This window comes from Aythya fuligula, chromosome 3 (genome assembly GCF_009819795.1).
Source record: "Aythya fuligula isolate bAytFul2 chromosome 3, bAytFul2.pri, whole genome shotgun sequence".
In the NCBI taxonomy this organism is placed as follows: Eukaryota; Metazoa; Chordata; class Aves; order Anseriformes; family Anatidae; genus Aythya; species Aythya fuligula.
Genome location: NC_045561.1, coordinates 29,424,304 through 29,451,570, shown reverse-complemented (window position 1 = coordinate 29,451,570; position 27,267 = coordinate 29,424,304). Strand labels below are relative to the sequence as shown.

The following is a 27,267-nucleotide window of genomic DNA, read 5'->3' as shown; positions in this document are numbered from 1 at the left end:
CCGGGGCGCCCGCCCCTTCTCGTCGCCTCAGCGCGGCCGCGGGCGGCCCCTCGCCAACCGCCGCCCTGCCCCGGCGGCGGGCTGAGGGGAGAGGCGAGGGGGCCGGGCCGGGCGGAGGGGGCGGCGGAGCCCCCCGCGGGGCGCAGCTCCCCTCGGGGCGGGCAGGGGCGCGGGCGAGCGAGGGGCTGCGCCCTCTGACGAGCCCGGGCGATGGGAGGCAGCGCGGCGGGGCGGGGTGACGGCGGCCGCCGCTCTAATAAGGGCCGGGGCTGGCGGCGGCCGCCGGGCGTGGAGCGGCGGTGCCCCGCGCCCCCCTCGCCGAGCATGCACTGCCTGCCCGGGCTGGTGCCGGCGCTCAGCTCGCTGCTGGGCGCCCTGGCGCTGCTGCAGCTGTCGCTGTACCTGCGGGTGCCGTCCCGCTACGGCAAGCACGAGGAGCGGCTGTGCCGGCCGCGGGGCCGGCTGCCGGCTCGCTGCGCCTGGTTCGTGCAGGAGCTGCCCTCCTTCCTGGTGCCCGCGCTGCTGCTGGCGCTGCGCAGCCCGCCCCGCCTCGAGCCGCTGGGCTGCCGCCTCCTCTGCTGCCTCTTCTGCTGGCACTACTTCTACAGGTACCCCGGGGAGCGGGCCGGCCGGGGGGACGCTGCCGGAGGGTACCGCAGGAGTTTGTCCGTCTGCCTCCTCGTATGCCGGGTGTGGTGTGCCCGCTGCTGCTGCTGCCGCTGCCCCCCTGCCATTTCCCGCGGGGTCTCGTGAGGAGTTTGCATGCTGCTGCTTTTCGGCTGGTGGTAAAACCGACTTTCCGCAAGCGGAGAGGGCAGGCGAAAAGAGTATGTCATTCCCTAGTGAAGGGAGATGTGACTTCTGAAGTGAAACCTTCCTATTTCCTTTATCCCAACTCCTAGTTCTCTTTTATTTATTTATTTTTTTTTATTTTCCCAGAAATATAAAACTTGCATGTGACAACTGAGCAAAACTGGTTGTTTGCAACTCAGCCACGATCAATACGTTGAAAATCCAGCAGCAGTCTCTCTCAACAGCCAGCTTAGGGATGCAGACCCTAGGATGTTGAAAATAAAACGGGAAATGGTTTTAAGGGCTAAAACACTTATTTTACAGATGTATTCATTATCACTAAGGTGGTCTTTGCTATACTAAATCAGCTGGAGGATGCTACCTGTCACACACCAGGCTCCCAGAAAGCTACATGTATTAATTGCATGTAGTCCTACTAAATTTAATTTAATGCCTTCTGCTCTTCTCATGGATTTCTGGTCGTTTCAGAAAAGGAAATCAATGAGCACCACTAGACAACTGAACGAGACGTTACCCTGCCGGTGGGCATGTATCTGAGCCAGTGCCTTCTTTCCCAACATTTCTGCTAGACTTAGGCAGAAGCCCTGTGTTTTCATACTTCTTTTTCCTCAAACAGTTTGGAGATTCTTCTCATCCGTGGCCAGATTGTACTTTTTCCCTTGTAAAAATAAAAGCTCTCGTTTAGCCAAGTCTACATAACCACCTATTTTGTTTCTAGCATTGCATGTTACTCCAGTATTATTCTTACAGCATGCAGCCTCTTCTCATGCAAGCCATTCGGGAATTCTTTTAAACCAATTAATATTCAAAATATTGCATTGCATGCTAGTGCTCTCTTGTTATGTAGAAGAGCAACAAAAAGAGAAAATGAGGAGTTTTTCTGATTACAAATGTTTCACTGGTTTATGGTATTTGAAAAGAGGTTCAGCACTTTGATATAATATCCAGAGTTTATCTAAATTTTTTTTAAATTATCTTCATTAGAAATGAACTAACAACAGTTTTAAATAATTTAATGTTTAAACTCGACTGCAAATATAATAAGTTAAATATAGAATTGATCATTAATAAAATTACATTTACTTAGTGGATGTAGCCTACTGCAGTTTTTCTGACTTTAAAATTTTGAAGTGAATAAAAATGTTCTGGTTTTAGTTATAAAATTATCCAACTAACTAATCTGTTCCTACTTTTGCTACTAATCATCTGATATCTGCATTTAAGCATTACTTTATGTTTGTATGCAAATAACCTCTTTGTAAAGAGAAGTTTCTTCATATATTGTTGCATATTTTAGCAACAACTTTGTCTCTACAGGAAAGCTTTTATTGTTCCTAATTTTGTCAGATCTCTTTACACCAAACATGCATGTGGAATAGAAGTTTTAAACAGGTATGCCCAGAAGGACAATGTGGATTATTAGAGAAACAGACTTTTAAAGACCACTATAATAGCTGTTCTGCCTTCCTCTATGCTGTGACCAGCTGCGCTGCCCGCCCCAGTAGGTTGTGTTTGACTGAAGCACCTAGTTCAGAGTATCTTCAGGTCTTGATCCGAAGACCCCGGAAGATGGAGAATCCATCATTTTCTATGGAAAATCTGCTCTTTTCTTTGGTAGTTTAGTCTTGTGAATTCTTTCACTATCACTCAATGTGTTTAAAATGTTGTGCTTGAATAGGACTACTCTTGATTTCTTCCCAGTGTTGCTTGTTGCTTCTTGCTCTGTGCTAATTTAAAGCACTCTGTAGTATCCTTTAGTATTTTCTGACCGTGGTATCACTTATACAGTAATCAGATCATCCTTCAACCTGCTTGTTACAGAGGACTCGCTGTCAGGTCCTCTGTCTGCACTGGTGTGATCCAGATAGTACAGGAGCACATGATCGTATTTCTGATGAACTGGCTAATGCACATGATATGGTGCTTATGAAAGATTTATGTTTTTATGCTGGCTTTCTGCCAGCTACAGGGGAATGGACATTACCTGATCTGACACAGAGCGGTGCAGATACATGGTACCTCATCCAGCATGAAGTTTGTCAGGATAAAGTTACCTTTTCATAAATTTAGGAACAGGTTTAAATGAGCATAATGATTTTGTCCTGCTGTTGCATGTGGTGTCACATAGCTGCAACATTTTTTATTTGATCTGAGGTATCATACCTAAACCAGATTTATCACGGCACTGAAGCACGGCTGAAGGCCATCAATGCAAGGCAGTTCTTCCCTCCCTGCAAACTATTTTCCTCTTCTCCTTTCCTACATCCATTTTAAAGCGAAGACCTCAGAGCTGGCTGTAGCACCAGAGCTGTAGGACCGTATCTAGAGACCAGCACCTTCCCGTTCCCATAGGCTATTCCCATGCTTACAGACCACAGGATGCCTTCTGCTCCAGAGTGACGCCGGGAAGCCCTGTGTTTCCAGGCTCCTTGGAGCACCCCGGAGCTGGTTCTTGCTAAGGTTACAGTCCCTTTAGGGACACTCTTTGCTTTGGAAGTCATTTTCTGAATGGGCTCAGTGCTCCGGGCAGCTGCCCGACCCGCACCGATGCTCACCACTCGCCTAGAATTTGTGCCATCTGCCGGCTTTTTCGGCGGCGCTTTTGTATCTGCTGCCAGGTCGTTGAGGAATAGGGTGGAGCGTGGCAGGGACCCCATAACCCTTTCCTAGAAAGTCCCGGGGTTAATGCCGGGGGCTCCTGGGGCGGGAGGGGGCGAGGCGGGGTGCCAGGAGCCTGCTCGCGGCCCCACAGCGAGCCCCGCAGCCGGAGGAGGATGCCAGGAGACCTCCTTCGCCCTCCCTCCTCGTGGGGAAGCAGGGCGCTCTCCAGCCTTCTCGGCCACCGCTAGGCAGCAGCCTCTCTCTTCGTGGCAAGCACGAGATGGTGCGTTCCCTGTGGCCGCCGGCAAGAGCTAAAAGGCACTCTGCGCCTGCTGGTTTGGAGTGGGGGGAGCAAACGGGGGAATCCCAAATGTTTCCCTCCCCCCCCCCCCCCCCCCCCCCCCCGTTTGTCTGCTATCTGTGGCTGGCCAGCTCTCCGTCTCTCCGTGTGCACTGTATTACCGCAGCATGGTGTGAATTTAATCAAATCCAGAGGCCCTACGGTGCTAAAGAAAACATACCATAAAAATCTGAACTTATCACATCTGGTTTAGGTAAGCTCACAGCTTCTTCACTTTCCATATGAAGGGTCTGTGATAGCAGGGCCTCCAAAACTGATGGGCTGGGAAGGCAGAGAAGAAAGGAAGAAAGTGAGAGAAGCACTCACTGAATGCCAAATCTGCCATCTGTATCTGCAGTCTCTAGGAAAAGCTGTCTGTGAGCAGAAAATGATGAGTGGCATGAGATGTATGTACCGGAATAGTTCTTGTCATAAATCACTTTAAAGGACTGTGGTTTGAAATGTATTTTGTAATACAGCCTTTCCTGCGCGAGGGGCTGCGTTGGTTCAGGAATGCAGTGAGGATGCCAGCTGAAGTCCTCAGGTGGTGTTGGGGTGGGTGGGGAGCCTGTTCACTGCATTTCCGTTTTGCATCCCATTCAAGAACCAAAGTGGGGAAACAGAATATAAGAGGATGAGAGGGAGCTATCACAATCAAATTCCATATAAACCATAAGGCTGCATTTCTCTTAGAACTCAGACCAGGCAAGAAAAGAGTAAGACAGAGTGGTGGGGGAGCAGAGGAGATGCCAACTTCAACAGTCAGGGAGAAAGTCTTGTCTTACGGAGCTACAAACATAATCCTTTACTCTGTTAGAGTATAAAAAATAAATAAATAAATTTGTTGTTTTAATTTTGAAGTGCACTCTAGCGGTCTGACAGGCATTAGGCAGGCAGGTCTTTCAGAGACAGCTGAATCCTCAGCCTCCTTTGGTTACAGGTGACCCATCTGGTGTGCCTGTACTTAGTTTTCTACAGAGATCACTCTGAAAAAATCAGGGAAAGCCAACTTTCATGGCTCAAGAATGGGAAACCAGGAGCATTTGAACCCTGCACAAATTCTTTATGCATCTCTTGGCCAGTACCAAAAACCAAACTGGGATTAGAAAGAAAAAGCTGCTCCCTTTCCCCAAGCTCTGCAAAATGGGCTCATCCAGTCTTCTTAAGCCTGCCTGTATTGCCTCATTCAATGGTATTTTGTACTCATTCATAATGGGGTTTTATTATGTTTTTTTTGAAACACCAAGTAGATAAGCAGAGATTAGATTAAATTTAAACTGTATGTTTCTAAATAGGAGTCTCCTGGCTAATAGTAGATTTAATCAGACCATATAATAGCCACCAGCTTCAATCCAGAAATTATTTTTTCCCCAAAGAAATACCTATTTTATCTTTTGTTCTTAGAAAGTCATCATCATTAATTGTCAAGAACTAAAGATATTTCAATAGCGGCCTCTTGAAACCTCTACCATTCATCTCCCAGCACATAACATGCAGGTATTTGACAAGTAACAACCACAATTCTCTATTTTGCTTCACCTCGATCCTTTGCAGTAGATCTTAACCACATACCTTTTGGCCTTCACCAGCCGTCCAGTAACACATCTGCATTCCCTCTTCTGTTTGGGCTTAACTCTAGATCTGGTAGTGATATCCCTAGAGGAGGCTGGCCATTCTCTCTGCCTCTTTCATGCATTCTTTGCTGCTCAGTCAGTGAGTTTAACTTTTTGCAATTCATCCCAATGAGTTTCAGTAATGCCAGCTATATCCAGTTTCATCTCATCAGTGAAAATATTAGATTTCTTGCTGTTTCTACCCAGGTTCCTCAAATTAGCGTGTAAGTAGTCAACTAAAACATCTCAGCATGCTTTGTCCCAGAAGTGTAAAATGTTCACATATCCAGAGCTGCTATTGAATTTGCTTCCTTGCAGTCTCCTCTAGCATTATTAAATACCCTCATAATTATTCCCTTATAATTGAATACCAGCTGATTGCCTTCCTCACTGTTAGTACAAACAGTCTCATCTATATGTTCCTTTTCCATTGGAAAATGGCCTAACGTTACAGACACCTGCAGTTGTTGCCCAGCATAAAGCGTACCCACATCATTTCTCCTTTTATCCCTTGGACTGGAAGAATTTCTGCAGAGGTATTGTAGAATCACAGAACATTGTGAGATGGAAGGGACCCACAAGGATCATCTAGTCCAACACAGGCTCCACACAGGACCACCCAAAAATCTGTGTCTGAGAGCATTGTCCAAACGCTTCTTGAACTCTGGCAGCTCAGTGCCGTGACTGCTGCCCCGGGGAGCCCATCCCAGTGCCCGACCACCCTCTGGGTGCAGCACCTTTCCCTATCCCCCAGCCTGACCCTCCCCTGTCCCAGCTCCATGCTGTTCCCTCGGGTCCTGTCGGTGTCCCCAGGGAGCAGAGCTCAGCACCTGCTCCCTCGTGAGGGAGCTGCAGGCCGCCATGAGGCCTCCCCTCAGCCTGCTCTGCTCGTGGCTGAGCAAACCAATGGCCCTCAAGCTGCTCCTCATATGTCTTCCCCTCCAGACCCTTCACCATCTTTGTAGACCTCCTTTGGGCACCCTCTAATAGTTTTATGTTCTTCTTTTATTGTGGTGCTCCAAACTGCACACAGTACTTGAAGTGAGGCCACACCAGAGCAGAGCAGGACAATCCCTTCTCTCGACCAACTAGCAGTGCTGTGCCTGATGCACCCCAGGGTAGGGTTGGCCCTGCTGGTCACCAAGGCACACTGCTGCACTGCTGCCTCGTCTTCAGCTTGCTGTAGACCAAAACCCCCAGATCACTTAGGTGACTTAGACTTATCTTTCTTCACATCTTTTCAAGACAGCGTGCCTGCTATCAGTATATTTCTACGTGATGCCAATTAATCTGTGATTTTTTTATTTTTTTTTTTTAGTTTATAATTGAGGTTTTCTTCCGAGTTAGACATTACTGTGTGCCGCTCTCTTGCTCTCCATTCCTTGTCATGTCCACCCCTCCTGCTGTGCCACCTAAGGCAGTAATTCCCAAATTTGGTTGTTCAAGAAGGTTTTTTTTTTTTTTTTTTTTTGTGTGTGTGTGTGTGTGTGTGCTGCCCATCATTACAATTTAGCACTCCAGACTATACCTGTTGTCTTGCAGTCAAGCAACTGGCTTCATATACCAAGTGTCTATTCTGTCCTCCGGAAGGAAAGGAAGGTATGGTACATGCAGAGCAGATCACAGAAGTTTTTTCTCCTTGTTCCATCTCTGCTACCTGGAGCAGGGCCATAGCTAAAGTAGTATTTGTGCTTCCTCTGAAGCACCTCAGTCGGTCACTCCTGTTTGCCTGTCACTGATAAATAAAGGCTCAGTGGGTGCTCAGTCCCAGCCGCTCTGGAGAGAGCTGTTCAAATTGCAGAGACCTGAAGTCCCAGCCATGAGGCAGTCACCAAGGCACAAGTAGGTCCTTCTGATCTCACCCAGGTGGGCTTCCAAACCTCAGTGAGGAAGTTACAATGCTCTGTACCCTGGGAGTTTAAAGCCTTGTGGAAAGATACATGCTGAGCATTGAACTCCATTGAGCTTCAGTTAGACTGAAGAGAACGTAAAGATTTGTATCTGCATTACCAGATTCCTGCTGTTGATATTTGAAAAGCAGAATTGTAAAGGAGTAAACTAAGAGAAAAAAGGCTACGCTATATGCAAGAGTCTTAGTAAACGTTTTTACTTTAAAATAATATTCCTTCTACCAAACAAAGAAATTACTTGTTTTGATCGTGGGAAGTCTGCAGTATCCCTTTATTAGGGCTGCTCTTTTAAGTATAAAATAAAAAGCATGGGAGAAGAGCTAAGGTTCATTCCATACACGCAGCAGAAATTTTCACAAGCCCCTTTGTGTATTGAAAAGCTTATACACTTAGGTCATTTTCTAGTTCTGGAGATCTCAGGTAAGAATAAAAACCTGTGAAACAGCCTTGTACTATTCTGATTATAAATATGTACACATTCCAAACACTGCATCTATAGGACTGCCGGTGGTGATATTCATGCTATCTCCTTCAAAATTAAAGTCATTTTGGTCAAGTAGAATTATACTTAAACTATTAATCAAATAACCATTCTTATGTTACACACCTTGAAGTGCTGTTCTCTTCTAGATGTTGATTTAAATGTGGCAGGTGAATTGATCAGTAGTCACCCACAGTTGACATTTGCCATATATACCATTTTGCTTACAACTGTGCTAGATTTCACCAACCTAATCCAACACTTTTCATGCTAGGAGGCTGCTACTCAGAAAAGTCTTTGGAAAATGTTCCTGTATAAAGGTTGTCTGGAAAGAGATGTGTTGTCTACCAGAGGAAGTGGGTTTGCCTATCTGTGACATTAAGGAGCAGATCACTTCCCTGGCAGGACTACGCTGAAGCAGATCCCAGGGCCGAGTGAGGACTCGTGTCACTTTGACATGCTGGTGAAGACGACTTGGATTGCCTTGCTATAAAGCCAAATCCCTTTAAACTAGGCCTTCATGCCACCATCTGAATAAGCTAGCTGGGCTACTCAATGCAGTCTAATTGCATAAGGGTGTTCTCCTGGTAGAGATGCACATTGAAGCGGTGTGACCGGCAGGACTAGGGCAGTGACTGTCCCTCTGTACTCAGCACCTTGAGTGCTGTGTCCAGTGTTGGGCCCCTCACTACTGGAGGAACACTGAGGTTCTGGAGCGTGGGCAGAGCAGGGTGACCCTGCTGGTGAAGGGACTGGCAAACCAGGCTTGTGAGGGGCAGCAGAGGGAACCAGGGCTGTTCAGTCTGGAGAGGAGGAGGTTGATGGGTGGACTTGTTGCACTCTACAGCTGCCTGAAAGGAGCTTGCAGTGAGGAGGGGGTCGGTCCCTTTTATCTCAAGTGATGAGACACAAGGAAAGGGTCTCAAGTTGTGCCAGGGGAAGTTTAGGTTGGATATCAGGAAGAATGTCTTCACCAAAAAGGTGGCCAAGCATCAGAACAAGCTGCCCAGGGAGGTGGTGGAGTGGCCATCCCTGGAGGTATTTAAGAGAGGAGTGGATGTGGTGCTTAGGGACATGGCTTGGTGACAGAACTTGGTAGTGTTGGGTGAGGTCTGGGCTTGATGATCCTGAAGGTCTTCCCCAGCCTGGATGATTCTGTGATTTTAAGTGCTCTACTAAGTGATGCAGAATACTTCTGGAGAGTGTTGTCCTAAGCAGACCTGTCAGGGACTCCTGTCACACACCTGGGGCAGGAAAATGCATGCGCAACTATAAAACTTTTGCTGCTCCTGAGAACAATGAAGGGGAGAAACAAAAGTTGTGTTTACATTATGCTATTGAGTTCTTTGTGTGTGTTTGCTTCTCTTTATAACTTAAAAAAAAATAAAAAATCATCAAAGCATTCGTGTTTTCAAAGTTGGCCTGGGCTAAGGTTACTAAAGTCAAGAGATGTGTCTCTGGCTGTTCCCAGCAAAAGCAATTTAAACTTGGCGGAGTTGTTTCTGGGAAATGCATTTGTATTTGTTCATAAAAACTTCATAAAGTTTGTCAACTAACATCTTTAGAGTCTACTTGTGCTGAGCAGTTCTGGTTCACCTGAGGCTATAAGCAGGACCAAAGTGTGCGAGCCTGCAATCCAGCCAAGTATTGTCCAGGCCAGCACTGCAGGGGCAGAGCAGCGCTTCTCATGCATTTCAGGCTGGTAGGGGTGAAAGGGTCCCCTGTCTGGAGTCCTGTCAGCGAGGGATAGGAAAATACAATTTGTCTTGAATGCAGAGAAATAAAAAATACTGTGAGGCTTCTGGTCAGGGTTAGATGGCAAGAGATAGAAAGGTCAGGTGAAAGAGCAGAACAGGAAAGGGCTAGTAAGAGAAATGTTAGAAACAGAAAGGACTGAGAAGAAATGGAACAGAAAAATTGCAAGAGGACAGTATTGGGGTAAATCTGGGGAACAAAGGACACTAATACTGACATTTTCTATGAATTGAGTGTTTCACTTAGCAATTTTATGAGATAGGAAATCTTTCGATGTAGTATTTAGTTTGGAAGGGAGCAGAGCTGGCTGTGACTCAGTGTCAGCCCATGACAGGTCTTTTCATTACAAAAAATAAAATAATAATAAAAAATAAATAAATCTTCTGACCATTTTAGTGTGAACATAAACTCGGGACCTCAACTGACATTTCAGATTCTGTTCCTCTCTGTGTCTGTACTGCCATGGATGCCATGAGGTCATACAGGTTCAGGAGTAATTTGGATTACTACCTTTCCAAATGAAAGACATTCAACCAATGTTTTTCAAAATGTGGACCTAAGGATTTAGAAATTATAACTTCCAACTTCAACATTTTTTACTTTTTTAGAAGTAGAACAACTTTTTAGGTATTGGCTGTAGACATTGATCAGATTAAACTGCTGATAGAAGGCTATGTCTGAGATTCTGACTTATAATGGCAGGATGCTGCCAATTACAGGAGCGGAGGTATGGGAGGTATTGAAAACTAATCAAATCGCACGTACTCAGTACTCCTCAAGACCTAGGACACATCTATGCAAATGTGAGTCTCCAGGACATTTCAGCATGGACCTGACTTCCTCTAATTTTTAGCCATGGAAGTTGGAGTTCCATGTTTTTTGTTTGTGGTTTCCATATTCGGTTGCTATAGTCTACTGGTTAAAATGATTATACCAATCAACAGCCCTTCAAATGCAGCATGGGCTCCAAGAGTTTAAGTGTTGCAATAAGCAGTTTTTCTGCTTTGTCATCATATATCTTGGCCTTTGAATTTCTGTCTTCCTTCAAAAATCAAGCTCATCCTTATTGCTTTTGAATTAGTTTGAAATACAGACACAGCTGAGGACAGAGCTTGGTCTGGCACATGGAATTTAATGACGCACCATGTTTTTAATCAGACTAATGCAAGACATTTGTTTTAACTAAGCTGACTGTGCAAAGCTGTCAGAGATGAAAAATAATTTGAAATGTTGTAATTGTTTAGTTAAATGTGTTTTTGAATGTGTACAGGGAACAAGTCTGTTAAAAGGCCTGAAATTTTCGTATGAAAGAATTAGGCTCCAAACTTGGAAAAAAATGTATGTAGTGTTTCTGGTCATTACGTTTATGAAGAAGACTTTCCCAACACGAGACAAACCCAAACTGCTGCAGAAGTTTATTGCTCAGTCTTTCAGTTTCTCAGAGCATGTCATCGCATATTAAGAAACAAGGAAGAAGATGACCCAGTGCTGCACTTCTGAACCCTGTGGGCGGTGGTGAAACAGTCAGAAATCCTTCTACCGTTAGCCTGCTGCATGGTGAAAGGCAGAAGCACTCTCAGCCGAGGTAGGGCCTTAAACCATTTTAATTTATGACCTCAGTTTTCTCACAGGTTTTAAGGTCTTTTTTTTTTTTTTTTTTTTTTTTTTTGAGCAACTCATAGCTCACAATCTCAAACTGCTTCATGTAGCTGAATAAACAACACAGATGTGTCAAGTCTCCAGACTTGGGGTGAGACTCTGAGGTAGCTGCTGGCTGTCACCAGATGCACTCATGACCTTAGGTCTGTTTCTCAGTCTCCTGTAGTCCCCAAGTGTCCCTCCTGCTCTGTGAGCCCCTGTCACAGACACAGCTGCTCGGGCTGATCAGCGAGGCAGCTGGGAGCCTGCTTGCCTTGTGTGGGAGCAGTGAGCACACTGCCTCTGAACACATGCTCACAGGTCCCCAAGTGCGGACGTGCTCCCCAGCCAGAGACTGGCACAGGAACCTCCACCAGGTTCCTGGCCTATTCCTCCTTCACAAAAAACAATTGCATGGGCACTTAGGACAGGGGGAGAGCAAACCCAGGAGGTCCTAACCTGGTCCTCACCTCCACAAGTACCAAGCATTGCTACTGGGAGTAACAGCCAGTCTCTGCTGCTCTCTGCCATAGCAACCGTGTAGACCAATGCTGTTATGTGTCCAAATTATGCAAGAGTTTATCAAGAACTGACCCTATGGAGGCAATGCAAAGCCAAATGGAATTGAGAATTAAATAGTTTAGGAAGCACAACACATTTTCATGGACAAGTCAGTGTAAACTGTACTAATACTGTGTCATGGCTGAGTCATTTCCAGCTACAGGATCTGGAAAATCTGTTGTAGAGGGGTCAAGGACCTGTTTGGGAGCCCAAGAGAAGCAATCCTGTTGCTAAAGATATCCAGTCATAATTGCAAAGGGAGAGGGACAAAGGTGAAAGAACTACAAGACAGAGAGGCAGAGTGCAGTTGTTAGGTAGCAAGAGAGACAAATCTTGACTAGAGGAAAAAAAATCATGAGAAGCCATAAGGGAGGCAAGAATCTGAAGAAGGAAAGACAAAGAAAAGACAAAGTCAGGAAGGCTGGAAGAGCAAAATGGAGAAAGAGCTGGAGTTTAGGCTTAAAAGAGGACAAAAAGGTCCTTACTGGACTGGAAAAAGCCAGTTAATAATGTTTTAAATACTACTAGCAATGTCTCTTGCAACTCTCCAGGGGCTTTCTGAACAGATACGAAGGCTAGTGTATGTCAGTGGGATACAGTCTGACCAAGATGTAACTTTGGAGGGGGTTAATTTACCAACTGTCTGGTTTTCCTTGGTCATTTCTCAGCCCCATGTGGGCCACTTGTGGGAAATAAGTACACTTTCTCTGATAAGTGCAGTTGTAAGAGCACAGATTTGTGCATCCTTGGGTTTTGTACCATTTTTCATGTAGATGTGTCCTTTTGTTCTTCTCACACTCTGAGCCTCTGTGAACTCTTTCAGCTCTCCGCTCCAGTGGAGCAGGGAGTTTTTTGAAGTGCATAGCACAGTGTCTGGTTAAGTTACTCTGGCACATGTTTCGTGCCTTTGGCAGGCACCCATAGTTTAGCAATAGGAACAAAGTGATCTGTCTTCATAAATATCAAGTGGTTATTTCTGGAGAAGAAAAGAGTGAGATACCTTGCTGAAATATATGCTTTAGCTGGCTGAGGCTTTGACACACTATTGCTTAGATAAAACAACAAACACTCCCTTAATCATTATGTACTGCTGTCCTTTAGATACCAGCAATTAGTAGAGGCAAGCATGAAGTACTGTGGTTGGTATCTGCACGTCTGTCTTCACCGCAGTTCATCTTTTCATGTTGACCCTAGTCCTGTCTTCTACCACTCATACAATTTTAAATCTGGACCAAGTTTAGTTAGGGTTTCAACTGAGATAGCTGACCTGGCATTGGGTTCAGTCTGCAGCCTGAGTAAGAGGTTTTGCTCATGCTAGTTTTTGTTGTTGCTGTTGCTGTTGTTGAGTTAATTCCAGATCTCATCACTCCTCCCCAGCTCTCTCTCACCAAGATAGCTCCAAGTTCCCATTCTTGTACAGCTCCCGGCCATATAGTCCTTGAATTTTCTTCTCAGTGCTTTGACCTGTATGGACAAAATTAGCACAGGAGAGGCCTCCACGAGCTCCAGTGTCCTGTAATGACCTAGCCTGCAACAGCCCAGAATTGCAATTGCAGGGTAAATTACAGAGAATAAGGAAAGACGATCAGTCTAAGCATCATTCCTGATGGGCATTTGTCTGACTTGTCCTTAAAAACGACCAGTGATGGATGTTCTTCCAACCCTCCAGCTAATACTTCTTTATTTTTTGCAGCAACTTTTAATGAAGTTGTAAGTTGTTACAATGTCATCCACAGGTTTTCTGTCAGGTGAAACAACCCTGAGTGCTTCAGTCTTTCCACATAGCTCACATTTCCTAAACCACAGCTGTTTTTCTCTGGACTGCTTCTGCTTTGTCCCTGCATGTTATAAAGTAGAGTTCAGCTGTACTTAGTATGCTCTAAGTTCCTACTAACACCATGCAAAGGGGAAAGATTGCTCTGAGTGTCTCCATCAGCACTCCTGTTTCCACATTATATATTTTATTGCCTTCTTTACCACAGGCTGACATTCTGAGCTCACGCTGTTTGTGCCCTACCAGCATTCCCTCTACTATCCAGACAGTTTTCCAGTTTGTCTTACATCTGGTTAGACTTACCCAAGTGTTTTATTTTATCATTGTCTTTACTGAATCAAACCTACTGTTTTAAAAATAGGAAACCAATATTTCAGGATTGTTGTTAACTCTATTCCTCACTCTTGGTGTGCTCAGCATCTACCAGAGTTGTGCTAGCCATAAACATATTAAGAATATTCACCTTTTCCCAGAAGCATATCACTCACAAAAACCAGAAAATAATACCAGAATAATACCAGAATAAAACCAGAATAATACCAGAAAAGTCTTTTACAGAACCTCTCTCAAAATACCCTTTTTACATTGATAGTGAACGACTGTTAATGATCCCTTGATACAATTTAACAATCAATTTCACTGCCACTTAAAATAACATCTTCTATATCAGGAAACCCCAAGACGCTTCTAAGACTGACATGTAAGACAGTATAAAAAGTCTTGCTAAGATCAAGACATGGAACAACTGCTGCTGCTACCCTCCCTTTCCCATAATACATGCAATTTATGTTAATTCCTTCACTAAATAAACCTATTTTAAGAAAATGGGATTACCTAAATTAAATATAGAAATAAATCCTGCCTCCTGCTATTGTAGGTGTATAGCACTCCTGGAGGCAGAGGCTGTTGCAAATACTAGTTTGGCTTTTTAGACAAAAGGTCCATCATGCTGTACGTCGTGGACTCCAGTACTTTGCTGTGTGGTCTTTGTGGGCAAACTGTGGGTCTGCGTGGGATGGTCTTGATTCCAGCATGGATCTGTACACAGGAAATCATTCCTTTGCTTTATTAGCTTCACTTTACCTTCTTTGGCTATTAAAGAGCAAAATATTTTGAAAAAAAAAATCCCAGTCTTTCCAGTGAATTTATCCAGTTTGGCAGACGAGATAGATAGAGACAGCTGGTTCTAGGATCTTGCTCCAGTCACTTTTGGTTATGGACATTCAATCCATTTTCCCCAATTTTTAGTCCATCTTTCTTTCAGATCTCCTTTCTGCAAAAAGGAAGACATCATAAAAATTTGCTTAGCTAAGAGCAAATATACATAAAATAATATTTCGCAATTAGGGGTATTTAAAACCAATGTGGAATTTCTACTCCAAAATGGAAACCTGTGAGGAACAAATATATCAATATAAATGTATACTGATTGTAGCTTGCTAATGGACTGCGTCTGGCTGGCACAGCTTGCTAATGCACCAAGCCCAAGAATTTTGTTCTTGGTTTCCCTTTAGAAAATGCATAATAATTGAAGTGTGGCACTTGTTACCTGCTAAAGCCAGTAGAAAAGATCACAATGATTCAATGCTTTTCACGATTCAATGCCTTTTCTAAACAGTGAAAGGGAAGAATTCCCCTTTGCTGGTTCTGACTGGGTGCTGGTAATCGCTGGGAGATACCAGATTTTTCCAGCGACAACTTCTGAAATAATGGCAGAATAACAAGAGGAGCAAGGAAGTAATTCATACACAGACTTGCAAAATGCTTTTGAAACCTGGCTGCTGTTGCAATGAATTTAGAAAAGCAGGAATGTGTTCCTTGGAGTCAAGCCTACACAGTTCTTCCTTACTAATTAAAAACAAATACCCATTATTAGGTACTGTTCTTTCCTTTTTTTTTTTCTTTTTTCTTTTTTTCCTCCAACCACATGTATTTTATTAAGTGAAGCACATCTAATCATTCCTGCATGCACTGATGTGAAGAGGACTCAATTTCATCCCTACACTGTAGATGTCCTTCTTACTTTTCTAACCATATAGCATGCCTAAAATTTGTAACAATTAACCACGTGCTCCCAACTAGTACTAAATTGTCAGAATGACTGACTTTACGCGTTTACAGTGTTGAAATTGAACATTACATAGCTCACATTCCTCAGATTTATCTGAGGAAAAAACCTCACTGCATCATTTTTTTTAAGCAATGGTTGATAGTAGTGTAGAAGCAGCATTTTATTCTTAGCCATTCACATTGGGTATACATGCCTCTGCAAATTATTGTAGATCTTTTCCTAAAATCCCACTTTATTCAAATGCAGTTGTAAGCAGCTGAGCTTTTCTGATCCAGCACCAAGAATTCAACCTGAAGTCTGTATTAAACTGTAGGCAAGAAGGCAAGCACAGTTGTTGATTCCCTTTGACTGTCAATCTTTGACGGCGCTGGCTTCTGCAAGTGCTGCCATCCATGGTGTCAGCCTTCCTGGGATAGTGAGTATCACTCGGGAGCTCTGCTCATAAATGCCAATGTTAAGCAATTGCTTTTCTATTCTAGGGAGTTAACTCTGTTGTTTTTAACTCGCTCAGTTTGTGTGTGATTTTCTCAGACGAGATTGGAGACACTATTAAAACCCTCAAGTTACCACACTGGCTTAGAGCAGAGATCTAAGGGCACTTTGTGCCCTGTCTTGGTAAAAGTCTTTCAGAAGAAAGTGCATTAATTGGTGGTCGGTCACCCAGGGGAGATGCTATCCTCTGTCTCTCTGTATTGGAATATGATTTATCCACATTTATCCATAGAAAAATGCATATGCATTCCAAAGCCTTAGACTTTTTCTCCTCTTTATTAAAGGACCTGCCTGTGTCTGTAACCTGTGGTTATCCCCCTTCTTCTTCCAGTCCTACTGAGCTCTCTACTTTTTTTTTTTTTTTGTGTGTGTGTGTGTGTGTGTACAATGTTATTATGAATATTGATTGCATTTGAACTTGCTTCCTTTCAGTATCATGAGAACTTCTGCACACAGATATTCAGATCCACCAAATAGATCATTTTCTATTATTTCTGATATTTTTTATCTCCAATATATCTTCTCATTTTAATCTTCAGTCCAAATTCAGCAGACCAATGGTCCAGTATAGGAATCTCTTCCAGGCCTCTTCTTATTTTGCCGCTCTGAATCCTTTTCCATTTCTGCTGTCCTTCCCTCAGTCAGTGTTGCCCAGACTTTCCGTGCTCCATTGCCCTTTCTCTCAAGAACTCCTGAAAGTTCTGGTGCCATCTCTGGTGCCATCTCATGGTGCCATCTCTGTCTCAGGGTTTCCTCAGTCCTTTTTCCATCCCTTAGTCAGATGTGTGCCCGTGTTTTTTCCCCAGGAAAGGTGAGTGCTTCTTCCAGGAGCCTTCATATAGTCCTGAACCTGCTCCTAAGAGAGTGCAAAGAAAAAGTGTCCCTATGAACAGGCTCCAGGTTGGATGAATTTTCTAAGTGGACCACAAATAACCCAATAATTATAGATTGAGCAAATTTTTTTTTTAGACAGAATACTCAGCAACAAACCCGAGGTGACAGGTTTACTATTGTTTTTTTGCAGCTGGACTGTAAGCTTGTCAGTATTGTGTATATCTTTCTTGTTCCTTAAGTTATAGCAACCAAAACTTTGTTCAAAGATTTTTGGAAGAACGTGGAATTACATGTGGTTTTGAAAGGAGAGTGAATTTCAGCTTTGTGTTAGTCATAGCTATCTGTTAATCTGCATGACTGAAGTAAAAAGGGAGTTCTTGCTCCCATCACAATCACTGGACAATTATTTAAGATGAGTCTACAGGACTGGGCCTGGGGCCAGCAAGTGATTACAGCTCTATGGTGGTCCCAAACACTTGCAGCAATGCAGGAAGGGGCAAGGAAGAAGGGGTGCCCTGCAGCTGGTGGTCACCCAGGGCCACACACAGCCTCCACAGGCAGCTGCAGCTAGACCTCAGCTCCTGATTTTACAGCCTTCCAAACATCAGGAGATGATGTGCAACTGCAGTACTGCAGTCAGGAGATCTGGCGTCTGTCCTGGACCTACGGCAGGTATTGCCAGAGGTTCAGCAGCCCAACAGGCGTTCCTGCATGCCAGCATCATTGGTGTGCGTGTCGCCTGGGTCACAGCCAGAAATGATTCTTGAGGCTACGCCAGAGCATGTCTGACTGCACACACTTCCTTAACTAAAGGGATGTGGTCCACCCTGTGCCATACAACTGGCTCCTAAGAACCTGCGTGCTTTCGTTGCTCAAATGTTCCTGTCTTATTGACCTTTTGGGGCTATTACAGTCCATGGGAATGAGGAGGAGGTGCAAAGCAGCTTAGGGTGGGATGTATGGGGAGAGGAATAGAGAAGTGAGGAAGCTCTACTGTTGTTTGTGATGCCAGCACAATGAGGGAGGGTTAAAACACTTCTGTTTCACTTTTGAAAGTATTTGTCCTTTTGAACTGATAGCAAGATTGCCTACTGCTTGAAACTGACATTTTAACTGTCACATTTGTTTAAATCCCATTTGGGATAACTGAAAAAAATTGAGTTGGCACATGAAAATGAACTACCAGATTGTGCCCTGGTGTTGACTGTACATGCAGAATAGGCTCAACAGTCTTCTGCAAGTATTCAGTGAGAATCAGTATGATACAATTCAAGAATAGTAAAAGTTAAAAATTGACTCAGAGAGCAATCCACAAATAATTTATGGGATTGGTATCAAAAAGAGAAAGTATGTGCATATTTTTAGCACAGACCCTTCAGCAGCAGGGTTTTTGCAATGTGTCCTTTGACATCCAGGAGTCTCCAGAATAATTAGAGGCTTCGTGCAGGGCATCACAGATAGCCCAGGTAGAAGACATCCATCTTCGTGGATGTCTTCAGCCTTCACCCAACTGCTCAGGTATGCCAAGGGCATCAGCAGCTCCCCACCAACATGGTCAAGTGACAACCTATAGCAAAAACTCCTGTGTTGTTAGTTGGCCATGCAACTAAAATAGCGTTGAGGTTACAGAATCACAGGGGTTGGAAGGGATCTCTGGAGAAAATTGTGTCCACGCCCCTGCTAAAAGCAGGTTCCCTACAGTAGGTTGAGCAGGAAAGCGTCCAGACAGGTACTGAATATCCCCAGAGAAAGACACTCCACAACCTCTCTGGGCAGCCTGTTCCAGAGCTCCATCACCCTCAGCGTAAAGAAGTTCTTCCACATGTTTGTGTGGGACTTCTTGTGTTCCTGCTTTTGGCCACTGCCTCTTGTCACACCCCTGAAAAGAGCCTGGCCCTGTCCATTTGCCTCCTGCACTTTACAAATATATAAACATTGGTCAGATCACCTCTCAGTCTTCTCTTCTCCAGGCTGAACAGTGTATCTTGGGGCTTAACACAGTTGTCCCAGGTGTAAAATAGCTCATGCACACTGGAAACGCCTTTGGTTTCTAGACTGAAAAGCACAAGCTGCTGCTGCCTGAACTACTGCACCTGGGCCCTGGAGAAGAAAAGACAGCAGCAGGATAAACGCCTCCAGTTAACAAGATGCTGGAGGAGGTCTGAGAACCCTCTCTTACTGGACTATGGTAACATTGGTGAAAAGATTTCCACCTTCCAAGGAAAGAAGAAGAAACCTCTGGTTTCCCCCAGTTTGAGTGGGAACCTCCACAGTTTTCGAGGGAGCTGGACTAATACCTGTGAGATGAAACTGGATGCAATGTCAAGTCATTTTCTCTTTGAAACCTGTTCTTCTGGAAAATAAATGATGGAAAAGGAGATGAATAATTTATTATTCATTCATTTAAAAGGAAGCTGTTGGCAATGGTTTAGTCAGATGCAGTGCCTTTGGCCAGTAAAGATAATAAAGGACTAAAGGATTAGTCATCAATATTGCACTGAAAGATAAAGGTCAAATTTGTCATTGGTCTAAATCCAAAAGGCCATTTTTTTGATCTGTTAGTCTAAAATGGTGGCTTCTGATCCTCTTTTGATTTGCGCATTGCAAAATAATTTCAGCAGAGATGCAGACTCTTCCATGTACTACTTAATCCTATTAAATATCCTCACTTTGTCTCAGCTGTCTTTTCAAAACCCATCAGGAATAGTTTGTGCACTCTCAGGTAGCTGTGTGGCACAAGCTGACAAGCCCTGTGTTAAAACAAAGGCTTCTGGCATTGTTCAGATACAGGAAACTGAGTCTGGCCTCTGGATTAACTGAAGCAGATTTGCTCAGAGAAGTTGCTCCACAACGCAGGTTATTGGATGAAATCCTGAGCTGGATTTTCAGAATTCACTATGAGTCAGGATTTTATTGATGCCAGGATTTTATCCCCTCAACAACAACAACAAAAAGCTGGCACCTCCTGGCTCTCCTGAGGTTGTGCTTACACTGTGCACGGAGCTTCCTTCTGTCCTCCTGCATCCACGGCACCCCTGGTAGGTAGCTCCACGTCTGATTTTTCCCTTCCGTTACTGCTGGATGAACCATCTTGCGAGCGCCTGTAGCCTTCGTACTGCCATGGCACATTCAGGCAGTGCCATGGCAAGCAGCAGCTTCACCAGGAGCTGAGATGAGGAACAGAAGCGAGGGTGGGAACTTCTGTCTGTATCAGCTAAAGAAATTAGGAGATTCTCAAACATACCTGTTTTGGACAAGGGGCCTTACTCCAATCTGCTGTGTAAACTCCCCTCCTAAACTGATGTTTCTGTACAATTTGCTTTCTCCAAGTCTCCACCTGTGAGTGTCCCACTTCTCATAGCTGCTCGGGTCCAGTTTGCCAGAATGATTTCCACAGGCAGGTCTGATTGCTAAAGCTGGCCTTGCCTACTCCAGCACCTCACTCCTGAAGGACAAAAGCAATAGCTGGTAACAATACTCCAAAGAGCATTCCTTTCCATGCTTTATTAAGTGTGGCTCATGATATCACTGCCTGAAAAATATTTTCTGTACCTCTTAGCTTTCACTGTATTTAGAAAGATTTAGTACTTGTGCATCATAGCTGTCTTAATTGCCAGCAATTTGGCTTATCTTGCTCTGGAAAGCAGTGAATACATTAACATGTTGTTGCTTGTACTCAGCTTACTCACTTTTAGACATGCTTAATAAGATTCAAGCTAGATTTATAGTGTTATGACATTTTATGCCTCAGCTTGCTGAAGTTGATGTTGGCAACCCGGGCTGTGGATTGCCTACCACTAGAGCTTACATACTGCGATGATAAGCACCATCCAAAGCCTGAGAGGCCAAAAGAAAGACACGAAGAGTGTAGATTTTATCATGTACAGAACTTAATTGGACAGGTAAGAAAATACTTAACAGTCCTGAATATAACATCTCCACTCTCCCAAAAATGATATGGATTGCCTACAGTGTCAAGAGGGGTATGCCCTTCTCAAGTGGAGAACGTGTGATGACTAAAGCCACACAATCACAAATTATTTGCTCCTACAAATGTTTATGCTAGTGTTAGCACAGCCTTTGTCTAAGGAAGCTTTGGTTGCTGGAACTGCATGAAAATCTTGGTGTTTAGCATATTAAACTGAAGTTTTTAGCTCTTCTTATTTTAGAGAAGAGTATGAAAGCATGGAGGAGAGGCAGAGACCGGGGCAAAGTGGCCCTCCTGTGCAGGCAACAACATCACTCTGCCTCTAGGTCGAGGTGTCCAAGCAGAGCAGGACAGAGCTGCGGTGTGTCGGAGATGAGCGGAGATCCGAAAGTGGAGCAGGAGGAGCTGGGAAAGGCGATTACACCTCAGGTTACACACCACAGGGAATGGGAGAACCAGAGGGGTCTTGACATTGCCTTCAACTCCACACCCCCCCTGAGCTAAATCCCTCAGGGATCATTCCTGGTGGTGGGATCAGGAATGTCTTCTCCACAAGGAAGCTCCTCCAGAGTGCTTGTGGCACGTTTGGGAGACTGAATATCGGTGTGCCCATGTGCTTCCACAGCTTCCTTTGCTCAGCCCTCTGCAGTACAGCAGCAAAGGGCAGCCAAGGTCTTAATATGAAAGTGCTGTTTGTGGTTTGAGTTCCTCGTGTTACCAGCAAGGGAGAATGAAGGCAGAGAGATATTCTTGAAGCCACAGAGACTCTGGATGAGATTTCGAGCTTCCCACCCTGTGCTCAGTCCCAAGGGACCAGAAAAATCTGGGTATTGGCAGTATTTCTTGTTCCCATTTGTTGTTGGTCTGATTTTGTTACAGTTGTTTCCCAATATTTAATCTTTACTGACTTATATATATATATATATATATATATATATATTTTATGTTTTGTTAAGGTTTTTCTTCCTACAGCAGAGAAATTGCAAATACAATGTTATCATGTAATGTGCTGACTTTGTTTTCTTATCTACCTTAGGACATTTATTTACCCCTTCTTCACTAGAGGCAGACCTTTCCCACTGCAATTGCTTTTCTTTGGCACGTTATTCTGTATCTATAACGGCTTCCTCCAGGGGTACTACCTGATTTACTGCGCTGAATATCCAAACGATTGGTGCACTGACATCAGATTTACATCAGGTAATTACAGCTGCAGGATTCCCAAGATGTAATCTCCAAGCAATTTGTCAGCATTTTGAATTACGTCCTAATCTTCACAGAACATGTGAGTCAAATCAGTTGTGATGGAAATCAGCATAAAACCTGCCTGCTGGCCCAGATAAACTGAATGTGCAATGACATTTTTTTGCTAGGCAGCCACCTCTGAAGGCACGATGAAGATGGAGGGTCTTAGAGCACAGCCTCAAATCTCCAGCCTTGTTTTCCTGATGCCATCCAAGAGCCTCCTGCTGCCTCAGACCTCAGCTGAGCAGGAATGTGCCCCACTTGGCCAGAAATGTCCACCAGGCAGTGGCGAGAGCGTGCAAGGGCAAACTGTGGCTTTCTGTCCCTGCTGGGGTGGTTTGCACTTGATGCAGCCATTCTGACTGACAGAGGGCAAAGCCCCAGCATAAATGAGGCTTTAGAGACAAAGGGCTCTTTTTTCTCCTGTAGGGCACATGGGAAGATTAGAGATCATGCACAGTCTCTTTGTATGTTAATAAGGTTCCTTTCTGTTCCCTAACTTAAGAATCTAGCTACATTTCACCCTGTAAAAACCCTGAGAGAATAACTGAGCAAGAGCAGCTAGGTGGCATTACACATTTGGTGCTGCAAAGAAGATGATTTTTAAATGCACGCTTTGAAATGAAAATCAGCACGGAGTCAGAGGAAGTGTTTTGGGTATGACAAGTACAAAGTAACCAAGGTACTTTCCATACATTGTTTTAGGCACTGGATGAAAGTTCAGCCTTGTGTCACAGCATCACATGTTAAAAATCCGGGATGTTATTCAGCAACAGCTCCCATACATATCAAAGTAAATGCCGCACTGCCTAATTTGCATAATAAATTAAAAATATATTTAATGAGGGAAAAAAAAAAAAAGAGAAAACATTATTAGCAGCACTTAAAATCTCAAATAAAAACCAATGTATTCTTCCTCTGCAGATTCTTCCCGACTTTCTGCTGCTCCTGGAAGCGTTGAGGTTTTACCAGTACTTTTTGCTATGCTTCTTAGCACCCACCACCTCCATTTCATTCCTGTCAGACATGGTTTTCTCAGTGTCTAATGTGGCATGAAATGTAGGGCATGTCACCTGCAGAGTTCCTCAATCAGATGCCTCTAGTTTTTCAGCTAAATGGAGGCTGATCAATGAATCACGCCGCCCAGAAGCTGTCAGCAGCCCTCAGCGAGGGAGCGACTGCTCCGTGTACATGCCCACAGCTCTGTCCATGCGGCCTCGCTGCCGGTGGACTGAGCTGCCCTGGGATGTATGTTCCCTTCCCTGCTCCGGTGACGTGCTGGGTAAATTTGTGTTCCCTGGGATCCTCTTTCCCCAGCTGTAAAGTGAGAATAATGAAACTTGCCTACAGCTCTGCAGTAACGTGCACAGCTGTGGCAGGCTGCCATCAGCGTGGATGTGGTATGGAGCCTGCTAGCAGGCTATCCGCTCTTCTTCTTCACTTTTCTCTGCTAAAAGAGATGCCTCAGGAAGAAAAAGAGCAAGCAGCAGCTGACAAGTCGGGAGAAAGTACAACAGCAGGGGTCTCTTAGACTGGCAGGCAGAGGACCCTTTTTTTGTCTCAAGCTAACCTTCCTGGCTACCTCAGCCAGAAAATTCTGGCTACCTTAGCCACCTGTCCCTCAGCTACCCAAAATAAGCCTCTTCCTCAGGTCCTTTGCCTATTCCCTTAACTTTCTGTTCAGTTGCTGTCAGGATTCTATTAGTTATCGCAGTTTCTCTCCAGCTTCTCTCTGATCCTTTCAATCCCTGGCCTCCTCCTTCTCCCAGCCACCCCAGCCCATCCCAGTCCTTGGCCACCTGATGTCCCTGGGGACTGTCAATACGTAGGTGCTGCTCAGCCAGGGGGAGCCTGAGCTGAATGACTGATCTTCCAGATCATTAATGCCTGTACCTGTGGGACCTGATAAGGTCAACTGTATAGCAGTTGAAAATTGGCAGCAGGCTATCCTCACATCTGCTGCTCCAGCTGGTAGCACGTGGTAGCACCAAGCTCTGCTCCCTGCCCACAAACCCATGTGCAGGGATGCTTTTTGACTTTTTAGCCTTTCTTCTTGTAATAGCTTCTTGAAAGCTATCTTCTTTATGTCCTTCTTGAAAATGGAGCCTTGACCTGCCCTCTGGTTTTGGAACGTGCACACATCTCCGACACACACACCATCTGCCCTTCCCCTCGATGTTCACTGACTGTGCTGCTCAGTGACTGTGGCCACCTGGGAAGTTCAGCTTTTTCTCACAGCACCTGAAAGTGCTCTGGTCAGACTGACAGAACAGTCTGCTCAGGGTGGTCATTTTTCTGTGCATAACTGCTCTCCACACTGAACTTATCCAGTGTAGGGGATCCCACGGCTGACACAGAGATACACGGTTATTTTGTCAGCCATCATTCATACTTCCCTGGTTCAGTAGCTTTCTCAGTAGCAGCACATTTTTGACTTGAAAAAGAATCCACCCACATCATGTTAGGGCTCACGTCTGTGTGCTCCAAAGATAAACCTCACAAATGTGCTTGAATTCCTTGGGTAGGGATAATGGGACAGACCAGAAGCTGCCTTTCTAACCCATTTCTCATTTCTCTTCCTTAGGCCTTCTCTTATTTCTGCTGGGGATGGGAATCAACATTCACAGCGATCTCCTGCTGCGCCAGCTGAGGAAACCTGGGGAAGTTACTTACAAGATTCCTCAAGGTATGTTTTTGTCATTAGGGGAAGTAGTGCAGGAAGACAGATGACATTTTGCAAAATAAATAAAAGCAAACAAACAAACAAACAAACAAACAAACAGTAATGGCATAAATGCCAGTATTGCTCAGGTACTTGCTGCAGATGCTCCCTGAGCAGCAGGAACGAGCATGAGCTGGCTGCAGACAGTCGGCAGGAAGCAACAAGAGTGTCTGCAAACACAGCCTGTGAGGAGAGGTTGTAGGAAATAGGCTGGATAATTTAAAGAAGATTGAAGTGGGACATGATAAGAGTTTTTAGCCTTGTAAAAGGCAGCTGCAAAGAAGGAAATCCTCTGGTCCGGGAAGAAGAAGCAGTGGACTTCTTACACTGCAAAAGGAAGATTCAAAACGTAAACTTCAGGGAAAAACGTTAAAGCTATGAACCAGGAAATGCCTGACTCTGTAGAGAAACATGGACAGCGATCCAGGAGGTCCTGCTTTTGGAGCTGACTCCTGCTGGCTTGCTGTGGATGCTGGTATCTCTCCCGCCTGCCCCATTCCTTGCCTCCAATACTGACATGACCCTTGTAAATATTTTGATTAGCAAGACTGAGATCCAGATTTTGCATTCCCCAAAGGTAGTGGAGTTGCAAAATATTTTTAGGGCCAGAAAAGAATTCAATAAATGTTAATAATTATAATTTGGATAATTCTAATGATGGGCTTTCTTAAGCCCTTCTCCAAATGGAAATAAATGATTGTGAAATGCTGGAAACCTCTGGTTTAGAATTACCTCTGATTCTTATACTTGTACAAGACTCTCCTTGTACTTTGACATGGCTCCACTGGCTTCAGGGAAGTCATTTTAGGTTTCTGTTATGGGTTCTGAATAAGGAAGGTAGGGTATCTGTTGCTGATTTCATGGGAAGGAACTTCCCAGGAGGGTAAAAATCACATATTTTGTCTTTTGATGCAGGGGGGCTGTTCACCTATGTTTCTGGAGCCAACTACTTCGGAGAAATTGTGGAGTGGTTTGGTTTTGCCATCGCAACCTGGTCCCTACCAGCCTTCGCCTTTGCCTTTTTTACTCTTTGCTGCATTGGGCCACGTGCTTATCACCATCACAGGTACCGCAACCCATACTGCTTCCGGCAGTGTGTGGCAAAATGCCAGGGAGGGGCAAAGGAGCAGGGCCAGAATTCAAGATAAAATCCAAATGTAATGCGATGTAGAAGAAGCGTATTGGCCTGTCTGTGGCTAGGTGAAAGTACAGCAGCGTGCTGGAAAACCTGTGGAGTCAAATGGGCCTGACAGTCAGTTAATGTAGCACGAGTTGCATTACTGCTTCCCCTGCATTAGGGCATCTTGTCACCGGGCCTGGTAACGTGAACCTTTCCTGAAGGTTCCTTGCACTCTCTGCAATATTTTGGAGTAGGCAGGCTCCTGTGCTCTGAATTCCTAAGGTTTCTACTTTAGGTCTGCTACAACCTTAGCATTATTATCAGCTTGCACTTAATTAAATAACCAGATACAAATATTTGGGGATTATTTTTTTGCATAGTAACACAGAGAGATTGCAAAGCAAAGTAGTTTGGAGGTGTTATAAGATTCCTCAGCTGAGCTGTATTGAAACTGTCCACTTTTCTTACATGTATGCAGTTTCACTCTCTTGCTTGTTTTCTTTCAGGTACTATCTCAAGACATTTACGGACTATCCAAAATCAAGGAAAGCCTTGATTCCTTTTGTTTTTTAATGATTGAAATATGGACTCTGTGTTCTGTTTTTATAGGGCTTTTTTTTTTTTTTTTTCCTAGTTTTAAAGTTAGGTCTGATTATAAATAATTATACAAATGATAACCTAGGGTTGTAACAGGCAAGTAGATCATTTGGAACTGAAGTTCTTGTTTTAGTTATGGGGGAAACTGCAGGTAGCTGTGGGCACAGGGACTTCCCAAGCAACGTACTTGCTTTTCTGTGGAGTTCTACTTGTGGAGAATGGGTATGACTCCACTGAAATCAGAGAGAAAGCACTGGCCGAAAGCTGATGAAGAAAAGTAGAAAGTAAGCCCATGACTTCAGGTGAAAGTCCTCAGCAGCCACTCCAACCTGCAGCCCTTCTACATCCTACCCCCATGCCGTAGCGCATGCGCCCTCGTGCTGCCAGCACTGCCCTCCGTGTTCCCACACTTTACACTGGAGCAGGGGTCTCCTTTGTCAGGAAAATAACTCAGCCCATTACTTTGCACCTAAAAGCGAGGTTAGCTCCCGGAGCCACAACGCGACAGGAGGACACCTGTGCCAGCACAAGGCTGGGGCCAGGTGCCGTGGTGCAGAGGCACCGTGAAATATATGGAGATGCAAGCACCTTAAGCTGGCACTCACAAGCATGTCTGTGTTACTTCCTTAAGCAATGCCCTCCTCACCGCCAGATGATTAATCTTTAGCCATCAGGATTATTTTTTTTTAATGTACTTTGTTAAAGCTGTTGCAGCTCCATTAGGACTTTTGTTTCCCCTCTGGCAAATCCAGAGGCCTTTTCAGAATAAAAA

At 44.5% G+C, this 27,267-nt stretch overlaps 1 protein-coding gene across 1 annotated transcript; it reads left to right on the top strand.

Annotated features, from left to right (window-relative positions):
- The first annotated feature begins 324 nt into the window (after nucleotides 1-324).
- Nucleotides 325-26,504, top strand: SRD5A2 (steroid 5 alpha-reductase 2). Its single transcript, XM_032185263.1, has 5 exons — nucleotides 325-608; nucleotides 21,848-22,011; nucleotides 24,641-24,742; nucleotides 25,694-25,844; nucleotides 26,405-26,504. The coding sequence occupies exons 1-5, from the start codon at nucleotides 325-327 to the stop codon at nucleotides 26,469-26,471; spliced, it is 768 nt and encodes a 255-aa protein (XP_032041154.1). The 3' UTR covers nucleotides 26,472-26,504.
- The last annotated feature ends 763 nt before the right edge of the window (nucleotides 26,505-27,267 follow it).